General features: G+C 46.1%; 1 protein-coding gene across 5 annotated transcripts in view; it reads left to right on the top strand.

The window, feature by feature from the left end:
* LOC140395380 (uncharacterized) overlaps nucleotides 1-18,898 on the top strand; it is a 242,299-nt gene that overhangs the window by 4,835 nt on the left and 218,566 nt on the right. For all 5 annotated transcript variants that reach the window (XR_011936169.1, XM_072483075.1, XM_072483074.1 and 2 more), the window contains exon 2: nucleotides 8,514-8,628. Coding sequence is in view for 4 of the 5 variants with exons in the window: in XM_072483075.1 (XP_072339176.1) it covers nucleotides 8,514-8,628 (115 nt within the window). In the remaining variant the exon portion in view is untranslated. The remainder of the gene's footprint in view (nucleotides 1-8,513; nucleotides 8,629-18,898) is intronic.

The following is an 18,898-nucleotide window of genomic DNA, read 5'->3' on the forward strand; positions in this document are numbered from 1 at the left end:
AGGTGGAAGCCGTTTATTGATTTCTTTAAGGAGGTTTGAGAGGTAAGCAAAGGGGGGGGGGGTTTAAAATGGGGAAGGTGGGATGTGAGGAGGGGGTGTCATCAGGGGAGCAGGTGTTGGTTGTTTATTTTTTTAAATACATTTTTCCAATTAAGGGGCAATTTAGCCTGGCCAATCCACATAACCTGCACATCTTTGGGTTGCGGGGGTGAAACCCACGCCGACACGGGGAGAATGTGCAAACTCCACACGGACAGTGATCCAGGGTCGGGATTCAAACCCGGGTCCTCAGTGCCGTAGTCCCAGTGCTAACCACTGCGCCATGTGCCACCCTGTGTTGGTTGTTTATCGAGTTATTTTGTTGTTCTTCTGATTCTGTTTGTAGATATGAAAATACCTTGAATAAAAATATTTTAATAAGAATAATGTTTGGACTTGCGTTGACGGTCGGTAGGTGGAGGTCACAAGTTGGGTGGCTCCTGCTCGAGGCTCTGGTTTTTGGACTTTAATGCCTGGTTTCAGGGGCAGTTTTTGCATGAGCTGGTGCAGGAAGATATAAGGAAGGCGAGAGATTCTGAAGTCCCAGAAGAAGGGTACTGCAAAGAAGGAAGCGAGCAAAATGCCACCGTTGAATGAATGGGTAGGTCCGGTAGGAAGAAAGCTGGTGGAGGCTGGGTCACTGGATGGGGCCACTCCCCTCACAATGACCGAGGTGATGGCCGGAGAATTTGAGAGGCAGTGCATCAAGCATGTGGAAGTACTGCAGAGGGAGATGATGGCTACAGTGCAGGGGTGGGTGTAGGAGGCGATTGCCCCGGTGAAGGCGGCAGGGTCAAAGACATTGGCTGAGGTACGTGAGCAAGGAGAGAAGTTGAAGTGGATGGAGGAGGCTCTGTTGCAGCACAGTGACCAGTTCACCACAATGTGTGAGGAGCTGCTGAGGGTGGTGGTGGCTAACAGAGGGCTCAGAGCCAAGGTGAAGGACCTGAAGAACAGGTCAAGGCGGCAAAACATACGGATCGTGGGCCTGTCTGAGGGGATGGAGGGCCCGAGGCTGACCGAGTACTTTGCAAAGATGTTTGCAGAGCTGTTGGGAGAGGGGGGAACCCTTCCCACATGAGCTGGACAGGGCACATCGGGTCGCTCAGGCCTAAGCTGAAAGCAAACGAGCCACCAAGGGTAGTTATAATTTGCATCCATAAGTTTTATGTCATGGAGAAGGTCCTGAGTTGTGCGAAGCAAAGGCGAGAGGTGAAGTGGGAAGGTGTTAGTATTTGAATATACAAGATTTGACAGTGGAACTGGCGAGGAGGCGGGTGGCTTTCAGACAGGTGAAGGGAGCACTCTACAGCAATGGTGTGAGGTTTGGCGTGGTCTACCCGGTAAAGTGGAGGGTGACCTACAATTTAAGAGACTTCTACTTTGTTTCTTGTTTTGTATTCGTTGGGTTTTGGGTTGATTTAACAGGGGAGGGTAGTTTTCCTTTGTTTATCATTGCTTACAATTATATTGGGCTTTGGGGTTATGGCGATATTCTGGAGCGCGGTCCTGCACTGGTTTTGTTTGTTTTTCAGGAACTGGATTATGGGAGAGGGATTTGGAGGAGGGTGGGGCCAGGGGGCCTGGGCAAGGGCCTCCGCACTAGCAAGCGAGGTTTGGCTAGTGAACGGGAGTGTGGTGGGGAGAGGGACTGCGGTCGTTGGAACCTGGTCGAACAGGTTTCTATAGGCCTGGGAGGTGTGAAAGGTGGGGGAGGGGATCGACAGTAACAAAAGGATGGGGCAGGTCAGGCCTGGGAGAAGGACCCGGAGTTATGATGATGGCGGATGGGAGGGGCATGATGGTGAGAGACCCCCAGTCAGAATAGGGACATGGAATGTGAGGGGAGGGGGACCAGTGAAGAGATCGAAGGTTTTTACACATTTGAAGAGCTTAAAGGCCGATGTGTGATGCTGCAGGAGACCCATCTGATGGTGAAGGTTCATGTGAGACTTAGGAAGAGCGGGGTGCGTTGGATGGTCCACTTGGGGTTCAGTAGCAGGGCTCGGGGGTAGCGGTATTGGTGGGCAAGGGGGTGAGGTTTCAGATGGAGAAGGTGGTGGCGGATTGGGGGAAGGTACATGGTAGTGACGGGGGCGCTATAGCAGAGGTTGGTGGCACTGACGAGCATATTAGGCCCCAACTGGGATGATATGGGGTTTGTGAAGAGTGTGCTGGGTGCCATCCTGGATCTGGATACCAACAAACTGATAGTAGGGGAGGATTGGAACTTCTGCAGGAACCGAAGGTGGAAGGGTCTCACCGGGCTTGCTGGCTGTGTCGGGGGTGGGGGTGCTGAAGGCATTGGCTGGGCACATGAAGGAGATGGGAGGAGTGGACCTGTGGAGGTTCTTACACCGGAGAGAATGGGAGTGTTTGTTTTTCTCCCCGGTATACCAGGTGTACTCGAGGATTTACTTTTTCTTGTTGGGAAGGTGCTATTGACAGGGGTTAGGTTGGAGTACTCAGCAATCGTAATTTCGGACCATGCTCCACATTGGTTGGATGTGCTTTTGGAGAAGGGGATGGCCCTGAGGCCGGGGTGGAGAATGGACGTGGGGTTGTTAGTGGACCAGAGCTTTTGTGATAAGATCGGAAAGGTGATTGAGGAATATGTGGGATTTAATTGCACAGGGAGGTTTGCAATCGGGAGGCACTGAAGGCAGTAGTGACGGGGGAGGTAATCTTGTTCAAAGATAAAGTGGACAAGGAGGAGAGAGAGGAGTGCCAAAAACTGATAAAGGAGATTTTGGAGGTGGATGGGAGGTATGGAGGGGGCCTGGACTCGGGTCTCCTGGCAGGAGGAAGGAGTTGCAGGCGAGGTTCGACCAGTTGTCCTCGGGGAAAGCTGTGCGCCAGTTGAGAAGGGTGAAGGGGGCTGTCTATGAATACGGGGAGAAGGCAGGGCATATGCTGGCCGGCCAGCTCCGGCGGGAGGCAGCGGCGAGGGAGATAGTTCGGGTACGGGATAGGACGGGGAAGCTGGTGGTGACTCTGGAGCAGATTAATAAAATATTTGAGGAGTTTTATAGGGATCTGTACAGGTCAGAGCCATCAGGGAGGAGAAGGAGATGAGGGAGTTCCTGGATGGGCTGGAGTATCCGAGGCTAGGAGAGGAGGAAAGAGCAGGGTTGGAGGGGCCAGTGGGGGAGCAGGAGGTGAAGGAGGCAATTGGGCGGATGCAGGCAGGAAAGGCGGCAGGGCTCGATGGGTTCCCAGTTGAATTTTCTAAGAAGTTTAAGGACAAGCTGGCGCCATTGAGGTGGAAATGTTTGAGGATGCAATAGGTTCGGGTGTCTTGCCACAACCGATGGGGCAGGCTTCTAACTCGTTGCTGATAAAGAACGATAAAGAACCGGTGGAGTGTGGGTCGTATAGGCCCATATCGCTGCGGAATGTAGATGCCAAGATATTGGCAAAGGTGTTGGCTTCAAGGTTGAAAAGGTATCCCCCGAAGATGATTGGGGAGGATCAGACTGTCCAGGCACAAAAGGCATAATAACAAAGAATAACAAAAAAATAAAGGGAATACACGAGGGCAACCAGGTTTAATTCGGAGGATCCTTACATTATTATAAGGTAGGAAGTGAGGTGCCCTATTTTCGCACAGCAAACTCCAACAGACAATAATGTGATCATCATCTGATCTGTTTTTCATAGAGATGGTTGAGGGGTACATGTTTCCCAGGGTGTCGGGATAACTGTGCTGCCTTTCTTTGAATTGAACTGTGGAAAGCACCTGCAGAGGCAGATGGAACTCTGTTTTACTGACTTATTCAAAAGATGGCACCTCTGACAGTGCAGCACTACCTCGGTACCAGACTGATTTGCCAGCATGGGTTATGTGTTCAAGCCTCCTGGTGTGAGACGTGAGCTCACAACTGTCTGGCTAAGAGGTGAGAGGGCTACCAGGTGAGCAAGGCTAACACCTATACAAGGTGGCAATGAACGGAAAAGATAATTCTGAGATGTCACTTTAAGTTCTAAGAGTAAAACAATGGGTCTCAATCCAAGCTGGTAAAATATAAATTTAGAGCTAAGTTAGGGCGGCACGGTAGCACAGTGGTTAGCACTCCTGCTTCACAGCGCCAGGGTCCCAGGTTCGATTCCCGGCCTGGGTCACTGTCTGCGTGGAGTCTGCATGTTCTCCCCGTGTCTGTGCGGGTTCCTCCCACAAGTCCTGAAAGACGTGCTATTAGGTGAATTGGACATTCTGAATTCTTCCTCTGTGTACCCGAATAGGCGCCAGAATGTGGCAACCAGAAGATTTTCGCAGTAACTTCATTGCATTGTTAATGTAAGCCTACTTGTGACAATAATACAGCGTATTATTATTGTTAGAACAAATTATCTGTCCTTGTAGTTTGTCAGTCATGAGTTGTTGAGGTTTCATATCTTAATATTTTTGATTTATTAATATTTTTTAAAATGTATGCATTCCGTTTTAATTATTCATTTAATTTATAGACAGATTTTCTACATTTAATTTTTCTTCAAAAATATGGTTAACAGCAAGCAGTTGCTTGGTGCTCAGCCACCAATAGTTTTGTTAATCCATGTAAACTGTTGCAACCAACGTCGGCTGTTCTGGTTGAAGCTTATTGATACCCATTATTCACTACCTGTCTTGGTCTTTTGCAAAATATCTACTTTGAACCATCAGAGAGGCTTCAAATACTGCATAAATCAGTGATTGGTAATATTGGCCAGGGAGTGGGCCACATGAGTTGCCCTCCTTAATCTCAGGGGACCCAAAGATTGAAATCAGGCTTATTGCGCCGGAATGTGGCGACTAGGGGCTTTTCACAGTAACTTCATTTGAAGCCTACTTGTGACAATAAACAATTTTCGTTTCATTTCATGACCCATGAATAAGATTAAATACATGCTGAATATTTAGTAATTTATTAAAAAATGCTTAATCAGTTATATACTAATGGAACTATCATCAACTTCAAATGGTAAAAACAAACAATTTACACTTTGGACAGAAAGGAAATGCACAGCTCTCATAGTCAATGTTGTGAGCAATTAGCATGTACCTCACTTCACTTGACCTTATTTTACATGCGTATCACTCCAGTCACACTGGTAGGAAAATGTGGGTGGAAATCAGCGGAATGTGGCAATCATGGGCCGCACTCAGAATCCAGGTGGGCTGCATGTGGCCCCCGGGCGGCAGGTTGCCCACCACTGGCATAAATTGTAGCAGACCTTTCATAGTGAACAATGTAAGAAGTCTTACAACACCAGGTTAAAGTCCAACAAGTTTGTTTCAAATCACCAGCTTTTGGAGCACCTCATTCACCTGAGGAAGGAGCTGTGCTCCGAAAGCTAGTGATTCGAACCTGGTGTTGTAAGACTTCTTACTATGCTCACCCCAGTCCAACGCCGGCATCTCCACATCATAGTGAACAATGGCTGACCATCATTAATGCTTGCACTATCTCATCTACGCGGATGAATAAACGTAAGGCATTTCACAAGCTAATTTATGCAATTCACAAATCAAGTTTTAAAAAAATTGAGCAGGCTATTGCTAAGTAACTGCCGCTTGATACCACTGTTGTTGACTCCTTACATCACTTTACTGATGATTGAGAGTAGACTGATAGGATGGTAATTGTCCGGGTTGGATTTGTCCTGCTTTTTGTGTACAAATGAAACATTACAAATCCACAGCAAAGCTGCTAACTCTACAACCCACCGCCAGTGTCATTAAATGTTTCTTTACTCCTCTTTTGAGAGCAATAAATGTGTTTTTAAATGTTCAAGCCATCAACAAATGCATTCCACCTGTATATCAAGAACCTTATTTATAAAATGAACAAATTGTTTACTTTTGCATGTTACATTATCTTTGTTATGTTACATTATCTTTGAGAGAAAGATGTTATTAAGGTCAGGTCCTGGTTACAGTAAGTCTGAGGTGTTGAATCGCAGGGGATACACACAAACTCGTATTAAACAGAGATTTATGATAGTCGAGGAAGCTCCATTCCTGTGTGAATGCCTACATACATTGGCTATATGAAAAACAGATTCAAATGCCAAATGAAAACACAGTAACAGTAAATAGGTGAAAAAGTCTTTATTCAATTTGTTCACACTTTACAATGGCCTGACCTTGTAAAAGGCCGGAACTTCGCATTGAAAAATGCCAGGGAAAAAATTAATTTCTCTTTTCTGCTGAGTGTGCCTCATCTTGAATTGGTCCAGCCATCTGTAGGTGCAGGTGAACCTCTTATTGCCAAATTACATTCCTGCAGGATTGGACCTGAGATAGGAACATTCTCTGCTCAGTCTGCCTTGAAACGAGTTAACAGAGCCTTTTCAACGTTGGGATAGGCAGCTGTTCTCATCCTCTTTCTTGTTGGAGAAAATGCATGCTTGTTGAACTGTTCCAAGATGTTCATCTTTGGTGTATCATCCTGTGGACTAACCCGATGGTGGAATCCCCCACTCCTTTGCAATGGCCGTTTTCCGCCATGATTTTTCACTTGTTGTACTGACCTCACCTTTCTGATCAACAACTTTTTTAACTTGCTCATAGGTTGAGCCATACCCACACGCTTTGCAAGTTCTCTCACAGGGAGATCTTGATGTCAAGTGTGGTCTAACTGTGCTCTGATTGGCACGGTCTTGTGACAAGTTTGGACACATTCAGCTAATCCGTAGTAACCAGTGCAGAATTTTGGCTTATCATGGGCATCATTCTATGGGATTTGCTATTCTGCTGGCAGGAATGGTTGATGACTTCAACATAATTGTGACTTTGTGTTATCTGAGATTGACTCATTGCAATTCCATTGTATTTCTTGCCATTAAGATAGAATGAGTTTACATTCATTGTGACTGGCAGGGGTTTACCTGGACATCACATACAGGAGTCACAAATCACGTAGGGCTTCGGACCTTTTTAAAGGTGTTAAGTTTTGGGCAGCTTAAAGTGTCAGTCCTCAACTCAGAAAGTTTAACCTGGTGTTGTAAGACTTCTTACAGAAAGTTTAAGGAGGTGTTGGGGAGCTGTTTCAGTTGGATTTGCCTTTCTCAACTTTTCGCCAGTGTATGTCTCTTATTTTTTCTGTTTTTATCACTTTCTCTCTCTGAATCCTCTTTTCTTTCTCTCAATCTAATTCTGTTTTGTGAGTGACATCACAGAACCTAATACATTTGTTCTGATTCCCTGTTGACTAATTAAATATTGAACATTGCTTCTGATCATAGAGAACATAAGGTCCAATTACTGGAATGACTAGGAATGAGCAGCTCCAGAGAATATCAACAGTAGATCGATGACATTTGTAACACTCGTACATTAAGAAGAGCCACTTGATTGACACAATGAAGGGCTACAAACACTCTTAAAACTGCACCTTGGCAATTGTTTATCCCTGTTCTAGGGGTTTAATAACATCTCAGACTTGGTAGACTTTTATTTGAGTCTTTAGTACAAAAGGTTTTCAGAAAAGCTGCCTTAGACACAAGAGTGTTATGACTTTTAGATGTTATAAGATTGTTTTGTTGCAAACTGTCTTTAAATTCAAGGGAAATTGAAATAACGGAGAGAGACTAGTGACTTGCTCCTAGGTCTAGCTAGTGATAAGCCTATGTGAACTGATTGGCTTGTGAACAGGAGGCCCAGAGCAAGTCCTGGTGAAATTCGAGTGCCAGTTTTACATTTGGACCTAAAGTAAGGAGCAGTTGGCTTTGCTATGAGCAAACCTACTGACTCAAATCCTGGACACAGTCAGAGAGAGCGATTCCTGGATAGAGATAAACAGGGAAACGAGGTACTATGAACAGCAGGGGAAAAAGGCTGCTTCTGTTAGCGACCAGGCAGGATTCTGGTGCGTGCTCATTCTCTGTTCAAAGAGATGGGACCTATAGAGAATTAAGAATACTGGAAGATTCACCCTGGAATGGTCAGGTAAAGAAGTTGCTGAAGTGGGCCCTGTTGCTGGTCGTCAGTTCGGTGATTCTCAGAAAACTGAGGGAAACACTTTCAATGAACACCAGATGTTACAATTCAGCCAAACGGGGAGAAGTGAACCTGTTTGAAGCTGGGAGTAACTTTGGACTGGTTCCGGTAAAGATTTCAATTCGGTGGAGAGTGTGTTGTAGCGGAAAAAGGCGATGCAATTTTTGCTCGTGTTAGGAAGTTAAGGAGGAGTATTTTTCTGTTTAGTGTATTAGTTGACTACTAATTGAATTGGTCACTGGGAAATCAATAGTCTTTTCAAAGTTATTGGTCTCTGGGGTTTGCAACAAGACAACTGTGACTGCCTGATAAAGCATCATTTTGCATTGGCTACATAAAACATCTAGTAGATATGATTACAAATTCTGCATCTTCAGGAGAGAAGTGTGGGTGATAAAAGAGAAACAAACTATATTTGGGTAGCTCATTACATTGTAATGTACATTTCTATTTATATTTTGTTTTAAAGTTAAATTATCTATCCATTCCTTAGGTGTCAGACCAAAGTGAAAAAACTACATAGCACTCAGGTTGCAAGATCAACCTGTTCCAAAGTAAAACCATCTGCTTCTGTTAAAGGAGATAACAAGGATACTTCAAAAGTCCAGGTTAGTGTAAATATAACTATTTGAATTTGTAATGATTGCTTTCTAAGTCCCCATATAGACAACAACACAGTAAAAGGGAAAGCATAGCTTAAAACTTAAGGCCGGGATCCTCCGAGCCCACGGCGGGTTGGGGAATCGCCGGGGGGACGAGTGAATCCCGCTACGCCGCTCCGATGCCAGGCTGCTGATTCTCCGGCGACCGGAGAATCAATGCCAATCGTGCCTGCCGAGTTCCATCGAGTCCCGCTGGTGTGGTTTACATATGGTTCCACCCGGCGGGACCTTGGCGTTCTGGGTGCGGGAGCCGTCGTGGGCGGGCGGGGGGATCCGACTCCGGGGGGCCTCCACGGTGGCCAGGCCCGCATCGGGGGCTACTGATCGGCGGCATAGCTCATTCCGGTGGGGGGGGGGGGGGCCCTACGTTCTTCCACCATTTGCCCGGGGGCCAGTGTGGAGATGGCAACCACGCGCCGGTGTGGAGACGGCCGTGGCGCGCATGCGTGGACCTGCGCCGGCCGTGGCGCGCATGCACGGACCCGCACGGCCGGCTTTCGGTGCTGGAGAAACGCACAGCACTCCGGTGCTGTTCAAGCCCCCAAAGAAGAGGAGAATTACTGGGTTAGGAGGCCCGTTGACGCCGGCGTCGCTTGCGCCGGTTTTGACGCCGGTGTCAATACTTGGCCGCGGTATCGGTGATTCCCGGCCCACGTGTTATGAGTGGATTTTCCCACTAATTGAAGAGAAGAACAGAAATAAGTAGACTTAACATCATTAACATAATTATGTAATGTAAAGGTGAATGTTAATCTCACCATATTTATTTTAATGATACTTCCAGTTCTGGCTATTTTCTGCTTGCTGAAGTTGCTTCACTCTTGGATTTCATTTGGCTCAGTGACAGAATCTTGGGCAGTCTGAACTCATCTGCAAGAATGCACATTACAATCGTTATAACTAATTAACTTATAAAATAATGATCAAGGATGTTAGTCTGTTCTGGAGAACATATGGTTGAGTAGAGTAGTACATTTAAATAATCTGATTGTTTAAAATTAAGATTTTTATAATTAGCCTCTGAACATTGAAACATAAACAAAGAAGAGACTGGAATTCAAGTTCTCAGCATTGTTTGACATCTGCAATGTAGTCTGTACTGGAAAATTATATATAAAAGAAGTACTTGAGTCATACTGGCTTCCTTTTTACTTGTAACATTTTCTAAAACCAACCACTCCTTCAGATTTTCAACTTCCCACAGAAGAGAATGGGGGAAAAGAATTGATGAGCAGTGCATGAAGGTTTATAGTTGTTCTACATTAAAAAATATATATTTTTATTCAAACTGCGGCATACATAAGCAGAAACACATAATCAGTCAAAAAAACAAAACAGTTCCCATAATTTGACACGGTGGAAACAATATTGTTTCTTCATTTGGAAATGGAATTCAACATTAGAACTGTGGTAAACCACTGTATTGTATTGTATTGTATTGTACTGTTGTATTATTACATGCCTGTGCTTGTCCCTGCTGGCTCCGCCTGTGGCTCCTCCCCTTGGCTCATGTATAAAAGTGGCCAACCTCCAGCCCTGCCCTCATTCTGGGACCGGCTGCCAGCAGGTGTCTTTAAGCTGATTAAAGCCACAGTTTTTCTCCCGACTCCTCGTCTGTCGTCAATTGATGGTACATCAATTTAATCAGCTTAAAATTTTCAGATGGATCCATTGCTAAAACCTGATCGCCTGGAGCTGGATCCCCAAGCAGCCGATGCCACTATTGCGTTTGAACACTGGCTACGCTGCTTCGAATCGTACGTCGAGTCCTCCGCGATCGCCGTCGCCAAGACCCACAAACTGCGAATCCTCAACTCCCGGGTGAGCCCCCAAGTATTCCTTATCATCAGGGACGCTGACTCGTACGAGGAAGAGATAGCGCTGTTGAAAGGACAGTATGTTAAGGGAGTCAACGAGGTGTATGCTAGGCATCTCCTTGCCACGAGGCGACAGCGCTCCGGAGAAATACAAGCCAAATTTCTGCGTGCATTGTGGGTACTCGGCCGGAACTGCAGTTGTGAGGCGGTATCGGCTGCCGAGCACACACAGTTGCTGATCCGGGACGCCTATGTCACAGGCATAAAATTGAATAACATCCGCCAGCGCCTACTAGAAGGGGGTACACTCGACCTCCAAGAAACATTTCGGACTCATTAGAAGTGGCCTTCCGCAACTTGGATGCTTACACCTCCGACCACGCGGCACCCTCATGGACTTCGTGGGCACCGCCATCACCCAACCCGGGGGCGCCGCAAGCCTGTGCCGTGCAGCAATCTGCCAATCCCGGAGGCCCAAAATACTACTTCTGTGGCCAGGGTAAGCACCCCAGGCAACTCTGCCCAGCGAGGAGCGCGATCTGCAACGGGTGCGGTAATAAGGGCCACTTCTCTAAAGTCTGCCAGGCCCGACCTGTTTGTAAGCCCAGCAGCGCTGCGTGTAACTTGTGGGGGCTGCCTTCTTCAACACCACCCGCCACGTGCGACCCGTGGGGGCCGCCATCTTTGCCGGGACTCCGGGAGCACAGAGAGTTTTATTCACCCAGATACGGTACGGCGCTGCTCCCTCCCAATCTTACCCGTGACCCAGAAAATCTCCCTGGCTTCCAAATCTCATTCCGTGGGAGTCCGTGGGTACTGTGTTGCAACCCTTGCAGTACGGGCGTTGAGTTCAAAGGGTTCAAGCTCTATGTCTTCCCACAACTCTGTGCTGCCGTGCTACTAGGTCTTGACTTCCAGTGCCACCTCAAAAGTCTTACCCTGGAGTTCGATGGACCCCTGCCCCCCCCTCACCGTATGTAGTCTCTCGACCTTAAAGTTGCCCAACCCCGCTCTTCGCCAACCTCACCCCGACTGTAAGCCCGTCGCCACTAGGAGCAGACGATACAATGCTCGGGACAAGGCCTTGATCACGTCGGAGGTCCAGCGACTCCTGCGGGAAGGGATCATTGAGGCCAGTACTAGCCCCTGGAGAGCCCAAATGGTGGTCGTCAAAACTGGGGAGAAGCACCGGATGGTCATCGTCTACAGTCAGACCATCAACCGGTACACACAGCTCGATGCGTACTCCCTTCCCCGCATATCTGACATGGTCAATCAGATTGCGCAGTACCGGGTCTTCTCCACCATCGACTTGAAGTCCGCGTACCACCAGCTCCCTATCCGCCCGTGGACCGCCAATACACTGCCTTCGAGGCAAATGGCCGCCTCTACCACTTCCTCAGGGTCCCCTTCGGTGTCACCAATGGGGTCTCAGTCTTCCAACGGGAGATGGACCGAAAGGTTGACCAGTACGGGCTGCGGGCCACGTTCCCGTATCTGGATAATGTCACCATCTGCGGCCATGACCAGCAGAACCATGATGCCAACCTCCAAAAATTCCTCCACATTGCCAAGCTCCTTAACCTCACATACAATAAGGAGAAATGCGTTTTCCGCACAACCCGCCTAGCCATCCTTGGCTACGTTGTGGAAAACGAAGTGCTAGGGCCCGACCCTGACCGCATGCGCCACCTCCTGGAACTTCCCCTCCCCCACTGCTTCAAGGCCCTGAAGAGATGCCTGGGGTTTTTCTCCTACTATGCCCAGTGGGTCCCCAATTATGCAGACAAGGCCCGCCCACTCATTAAATCCACCCTTTTTCCTCCGACGGCTGAGGCCAGCCTGGCCTTCAACCGCATCAAAGCAGATATTGCTAAAGCCGTGATGCACGCAGTAGACGAGTCCATCCCGTTCCAGGTAGAGAGCGATGCATCAGACTTTGCCCAGGCCGCTACCCTCAACCAGGCAGGCAGGCCCATGGCTTTCTTCTCCCGTACCCTCCAGGGCTCTGAAATTCGACACTCCTCCGTCGAAAATGAAGCCCAAGCCATTGTGGAAGCTGTGCGACGTTGGAGGCATTACCTGGCCGGCAGGCGATTCACTCTCCTCACTGACCAATGGTTGGTTGTCTTCATGTTCAATAACACACAGCGGGGCAAGATCAAGAATGACAAGATCCTAAGGTGGAGGATCGAACTTTCCAACTATAATTATGATATCTTGTATCGACCTGGGAAGCTCAATGAACCCCCAGATGCCCTGTCCCGCGGTAAATGTGCCAGCGCACAAGTAGACCGACTTCGGGCCCTCCACAATGACCTCTGTCATCCAGGGGTCACCCGGTTCTTCCACTTCATCAATGTTAAACGTTTTAGTTGCTGTGAAATGAAGAGTCTAAAGTTCTTGTTCCTTTTCACCAAACACCATTTATTTCACTTCCACAGCCTCTGCACAAAACTCTTAACAACACACCACCTGACAGAGGCCACCTGAAGCCCCTTTACATATCAGTGTCAATTAATGGATACTTAACATAAATGAGACAACTAATTGCAATGTCTCTTAACCCATTACTTAACAGTCTCCCCTTCCTTGGAGAAAAAAAATAATTAGGTGACAACAAAATTTCAAGAAACTCAAAAACACACACATGATGTACCCCCTTTTTTTTTGTTTGGACGAGAAAGAAAAAAAAACAGTCACAGAAACAAGCGCCCTTCATTAACAATATCCAAAAGTTTCTGTGAACTCGCCCCTCTTTTCGTAAAACAGTCTGACAGTTGATAGCTCCTGTCGACCCATTTAATTTTTGTTATTTCCCCTCTGTCCAACATCTGCTTCAAACTTGCGATGTCTATCCGTAACCGCTTTTCATTGACACTTTTTGTAGAGTGCACATTTTCCCACAGGGATTTATTGTCAATGTGACAGTCAATAGGTATATTACCCAAATCCCTTAATCCCAAAATTTCTGTCAATATCATACTTCTATAAAAAGCCATATCCACCACCTCTAAAAGGCTTAACGTCTCAGCAGCCAAAGTGCTTTTTACCACTCTCCTTATTTTCTTTGTTTCCCACACAAGTGGGCAACATTTACCATTGTTCTCCAAAAGGAAAATTATAAAACCTCCTGCGCTTGAAACCCCATCACATAAATTTGTGTAGGATACATCACTATAAACTATGAGTTTCAAGTGCTTAAGGTCACCTAAAACCGGGAACTTCAAAACACACACCTGCATTTTTAGTTTGGCTAACGCTTTATTTGTTCTTATTATGTCTTTCACTGTGGGATCATTCATTTCTGTACTCAACTCTAAGACATCAAAACTCATGTCCGGTCTAGTCTGTCTCCCTAACCAGTTCAGTTGCCCAATTATACTTTGCAGTTGCTCTTTTTCTATCTTTGAAACCATTGCGTCTTTTTGTGAAACTCGGCCATGACTAATTGCTATTGGGGTGATGCTTTCCAAATAAGATTGCTGACGTAAAGTTGTCCCTAAATTCGTCTGTCCAATTTCCAGTCCAATATATTTAAATGCACCGGAAGCCTGACTTCCAACCCTGAATTCTTTCCTCAAACCAGAGATTACAATAGCTTCAAAATCACTAGTCCCTCCCCACAAAAAATCATCGACATGCATCATAAAAATGCCAGAAAGATTTCCTTTATAGTGCCAGTAAAACATTGCAGGATCTGCTTTCAACTGGCAACAGCCTAACTTTAACAAAACTGACCTTACCGAAAAATACCAGACTCTAGATGCATCATTTAATCTATATACACATTTGTTCAACTTCCAGAGTACCCCTTCTATGTTAGCTGCTTCTTTAGGAGGACGGAGAAAAATGTCTCTCTGGAGCTGATGCCCCTGCAAAAAGGCAGCTTTCATATCTATAGATTTGCATTCCCATGCCTTTGTGGCTAATAGAGCCAAGAAGAGCTTTAAAATAACCTTTCCTGCTGTAGGTGAATCATCCCTTAAATCCTGATCTTCTAAGTTTTCTTCAAATCCCCTTGCTACGAGCCTGGCCTTTACCTTATAAGTTCCATCCGGAAGAACCTTTTCCGTGCAAATCCATCTGTGGGATAGAGCTCTTTGTCCCCTATCCGGTACTTCCGTGTATACCCCAAATTCACTCCAACTATGCAATTCTTGCTGTTTAGCTTCTTTAATAACTTTTTCATCTAATTTATTTGAAGCCACCAAAATCTCACGTGCATGTGGGCTTCTACTCCTATTAGTATTCGTAGTCTTACTCATGTTCCGAGATCTTGACGAACTACGTCCCCTCTCCCGCCTGGTATCTCGTTCTGTACTGCCACTGCTTGATCTTTCCCTTCTGCTGTGGGATGTCCTTTCAATAGTTCTCGACCTTTTCCTGCGGACCTGTTCACTATCCGATGTACTATCTGAACTGGCACTGCGTTTCTGTGCCCTCCATTTTTGAACTTCATTTTCCCAATCCATTCTCTTGACTCCTTCCCCTGAATGCTGTACATTCAACCAATGTTTATACTTTCCAGTGGCCTTCCCTGCTCTACTAATATGATCTTCCCTGGGCCTTTCCATTCATTAGAATTGTCTCTCTTATAGTATACCATGTCTCCTTGCTGAAAAACGGCATCTGATGGCCGTACGTTATGTCTTAAAGCTCTGCTAATTCTTTCAGAGACTTCTGCTTCCAAAAAAGCTTTTCTACTGCTATGTAATGCATTTAAATATTCAGCAAAACCAGAGCTAATTGTAGTCCCCTCCCAAGCTGGACGGAATTTTAGGATTTCTACCAAACACTAATTGATAAGGACTATAGCCCCCAACCATCTGCAATGAATTCTTTGCATGTACTGCCCATGCTAAAGCTGAATTTAACCTGCAATTTGGTCGATCTGCCAAAATTTTCCGAAGTATGTCATCGATGACAGCATGATTTCTTTCACAGACACCATTACTAAATGGGCTTTCTGCAGCCGTATTCATAACTCTGATATTCATGTTTTCACACACATCCCATAACTCATCATTAGCAAATTCTCCCCCATTGTCCGTAAGGAATTTTTCCGGTGGACCCATTCCTGTCCCTATCCAATTTTCCACGATTTGATCCAGAATTACTCTCCTTTCTTTACTTCGTACAATCGTTGATTGACTAAATCTGGTTGCTAAATCTACAAAATGCAAAATAAATATATTATTTGCTTTATCCCAGATCTTAAGGTCCATGGCCACAATGTCATTAAAATCCCTGGCCAAAGGTAGGGTTACTATCGGTTGTGCTGGTGTCCTTCTGTACTTCCTACAAACTTCACAGCGGTCACTAACCTGTTCTATCAGTTTAGTATAGTCGTCATCCCTTACCCCTGCATCCTTTAATAAATTTTTCAGCCTCCGAGGAGACGGATGTGCAAATTGCCTATGCAGTTTTAATACCATAAGCTTTTTATCAGCTAAAGTCCCATTTTCAACTGCCAGTAACACATCCTTAACCACTCTACTTGAAAAATTATTTGTCAGTAATGGAATACAATAGTGTCCCGACTGTGTAAATTGTAAGTCCACCGTCTTTCCAAAAACTGTTGCCTTATCCTGTTCCATATCCAGTTTCATGTGTGCTTTCTTCATCGATGGTCTGCTCAGAAGCAAAGGTATCTCACTTGAAACAACATCCGTGCTAATGAAATGATTCACTCCGGCAATATCGCAAGGGATCACCACGCCTTTCAGTGACTTCAGAGTATTATCATCCCCAAACCTGAAACTTGTAGAACTTTCAAATTCCTTAACCTTGTTACGATTTTCAGCATTCAAAGAGTCCAGGTAACATTTTAACCAGTCAATTCCACACACAGTAGATGTGCAGCCACTGTCCAATACAGCACAGTTGAAGGATTCTGCACCCAACACCCTCATTACCGGCGTAAAACTGCTTGTCAATAGGACAATGCCTTCTTTCTGGTCACTATCTTTTTCCTCTTCTGACTCTTCCGTGACATGTGTCGCTTCAAACACTCTATCATAATGAGTTAGACAGTTGAAAGCATAATGGTATTGAGAGTCACATCGAAAACATCAATTTATCATGACCCGTGCATTTCTGGGGTTCATCTTCCTACTGTAGGTTCTAACTGGGTTTCTGTCTTCATAATTTCCTTGTCTCGGTCTCCGTCTATAGCCTTGAGCCCTGTTCGTAGCCATACAATTTCGCCATCCTGTTACTAGTGTATCTTCCATATTCTGCCTTATTGCAGGCTGACCTATTTGGGTCATGAGAGCCATCGGAATCGAATGTTTCCCCAGAAACGTTTGTAAAGCTTTTGTCATCTGTTCGAATAAGGTATCCTTATCAGTAAACTGAACTCCTGTCAAAACCAGGAGCCTATCCATGTTGCTCACTCTAGCACAGTCAAGTAATTTAAAGGCCAACACAGACTGTGGAAATGCCAGATTGTGTTTCTGCAGCCTTTTATATAGTCTGCCAAATTCCATTATATAGTTTTCCATGGAGAAATCCTCCATTTTCCGGAACTTATCAAAATCCGACCATGCTTCATACGCACTTAACAAGTCATCTTTCTTAAAAATCTTATCCATATAATGTAATAAAGTATCCAGACCTTTTTCTGAGTCTAACTCTTCCAATTCCAGCTCAGAAAGCACTTTGTTTCGGATTTACTGCCATAAGGTAGAGAAAGAGCCAATGTCATACTTTGTTTTCTCTTTCCCAAAGCAGTTACTTTAGTCCACATAACTACTGCACTTCTCCATTGGTCGTACGATTCCCTTTCAAAAAATAAGGGAGGATAGTCATATCCAGCCATCTTTATCCTGGGTTCAGCCATGTATCTTTTTTTTTTCCTTCTCACTCACCCCTTGGTTTGATCAGGACAAGTTGTATCTTTCAAACCTTCACATTTGCACAGCAACCATCCTCTGCTACCATTGTTAAATGTTTTAGTTGCTGTGAAATGAAGAGTCTAAAGTTCTTGTTCCTTTTCACCAAACACCATTTATTTCACTTCTACAGCCTCTGCACAAAACTCTTAACAACACACCACCTCCCAGAGGCCACCTGAAGCCCCTTTAATTGTCAATTAATGGATACTTAACATAAATGAGACAACTAATTGCATTGTCTCTTAACCCATTACTTAACAATCAAGGCCCGGAGCCTGCCTTACTCCATCGAGGAGGTCAGGACCATGACCAGGGACTGCCAGGTCTGCGCGGAGTGCAAACCGCACTTCTATCGGCCAGACAGAGCACACCTGGTAAAGACCTCCCGCCCCTTTGAGCACCTCAGCGTCGAATTCAAAGGGCCCCTCTCCTCCACTGACCTTAACGTGTACTTCCTCAACGTCATTGATGAGTACTCACGTTTTCCTTTCGCCATACCATGCCCTGACATGACCTCTGCCACAGTCATCAAGGCCCTGCACGGCCTCTTCACCTTGTTCGGTTTCCCCACCTATATCCATAGTGATCGGGGTTCCTCTTTCATGAGTGATGAGCTGCGTCAGTTCCTTCTTAGCAAGGGCATCGCCTCGAGCAGGACTACCAGCTACAGCCCCCGGGGAAACGGACAGGTGGAGAGGAAGAACGCGACGGTCTGGAAGGCCGTCCTTCTTGCCCTACGGTCTAGAAGTCTCCCTGTCTCCCGCTGGCAAGAGGTCCTTCCCGATGCGCTCCACTCTATCCGGTCGCTCCTGTGTACCGCCACCAATGTAACCTCTTGTGAGAGGATGTTTGTTTTCCCCAGGAAGGTCCACCTCTGGGGTCTCGCTCCCGTCCTGGCTGACGGTCTCAGGGCCCGTCCTCCTCCGGAAGCATGTGAGGAGCCAAAAGTCGGATCCACTGGTCGAAAAGGTCCTTCTCCTCCATGCTAACCCCCAATATGACACACCATGATGGGTGGGAGGACACAGTCTCCCTTCGGGATTCGGCACCCGCAGGTTCTCCAGTGACCATCACCACTAACACAGTCTCCCTTCAGGACTTGGCACCCGCAGGTTCCCCAGTGACCATCACCACTACCCCTGGCCCTACACCGTCTCCCCCCATTGCTACTCATCTACTACGAGAGGCAGAAGACGACACGCTCCTGGACACACAGGCCTCAACACCTCATCCGACACCAATATCCACACCACAGCCAGGGCTGAGGCGGTCAAGGCGGAGAGTCAAAGCCCCCGACAGACTCGATTTATAACTCAACCCGTCCACCTCGCCCCCGCCGGACTCTTTTTATAAACGGGGTGAATGTGGTAAACCACTATTGTATTGTATTGTGTTTTTAAAAAATATATTTTATTGAAGTTTTTCAAACAAAGGTTTTCCGTTTTTACAACTTAATAAAGGAATATACATTAAACGTTATTTAAATAATATATTAAACTA

This window comes from Scyliorhinus torazame, chromosome 18 (assembly GCF_047496885.1).
Source record: "Scyliorhinus torazame isolate Kashiwa2021f chromosome 18, sScyTor2.1, whole genome shotgun sequence".
NCBI lineage: Eukaryota > Metazoa > Chordata > Chondrichthyes > Carcharhiniformes > Scyliorhinidae > Scyliorhinus > Scyliorhinus torazame.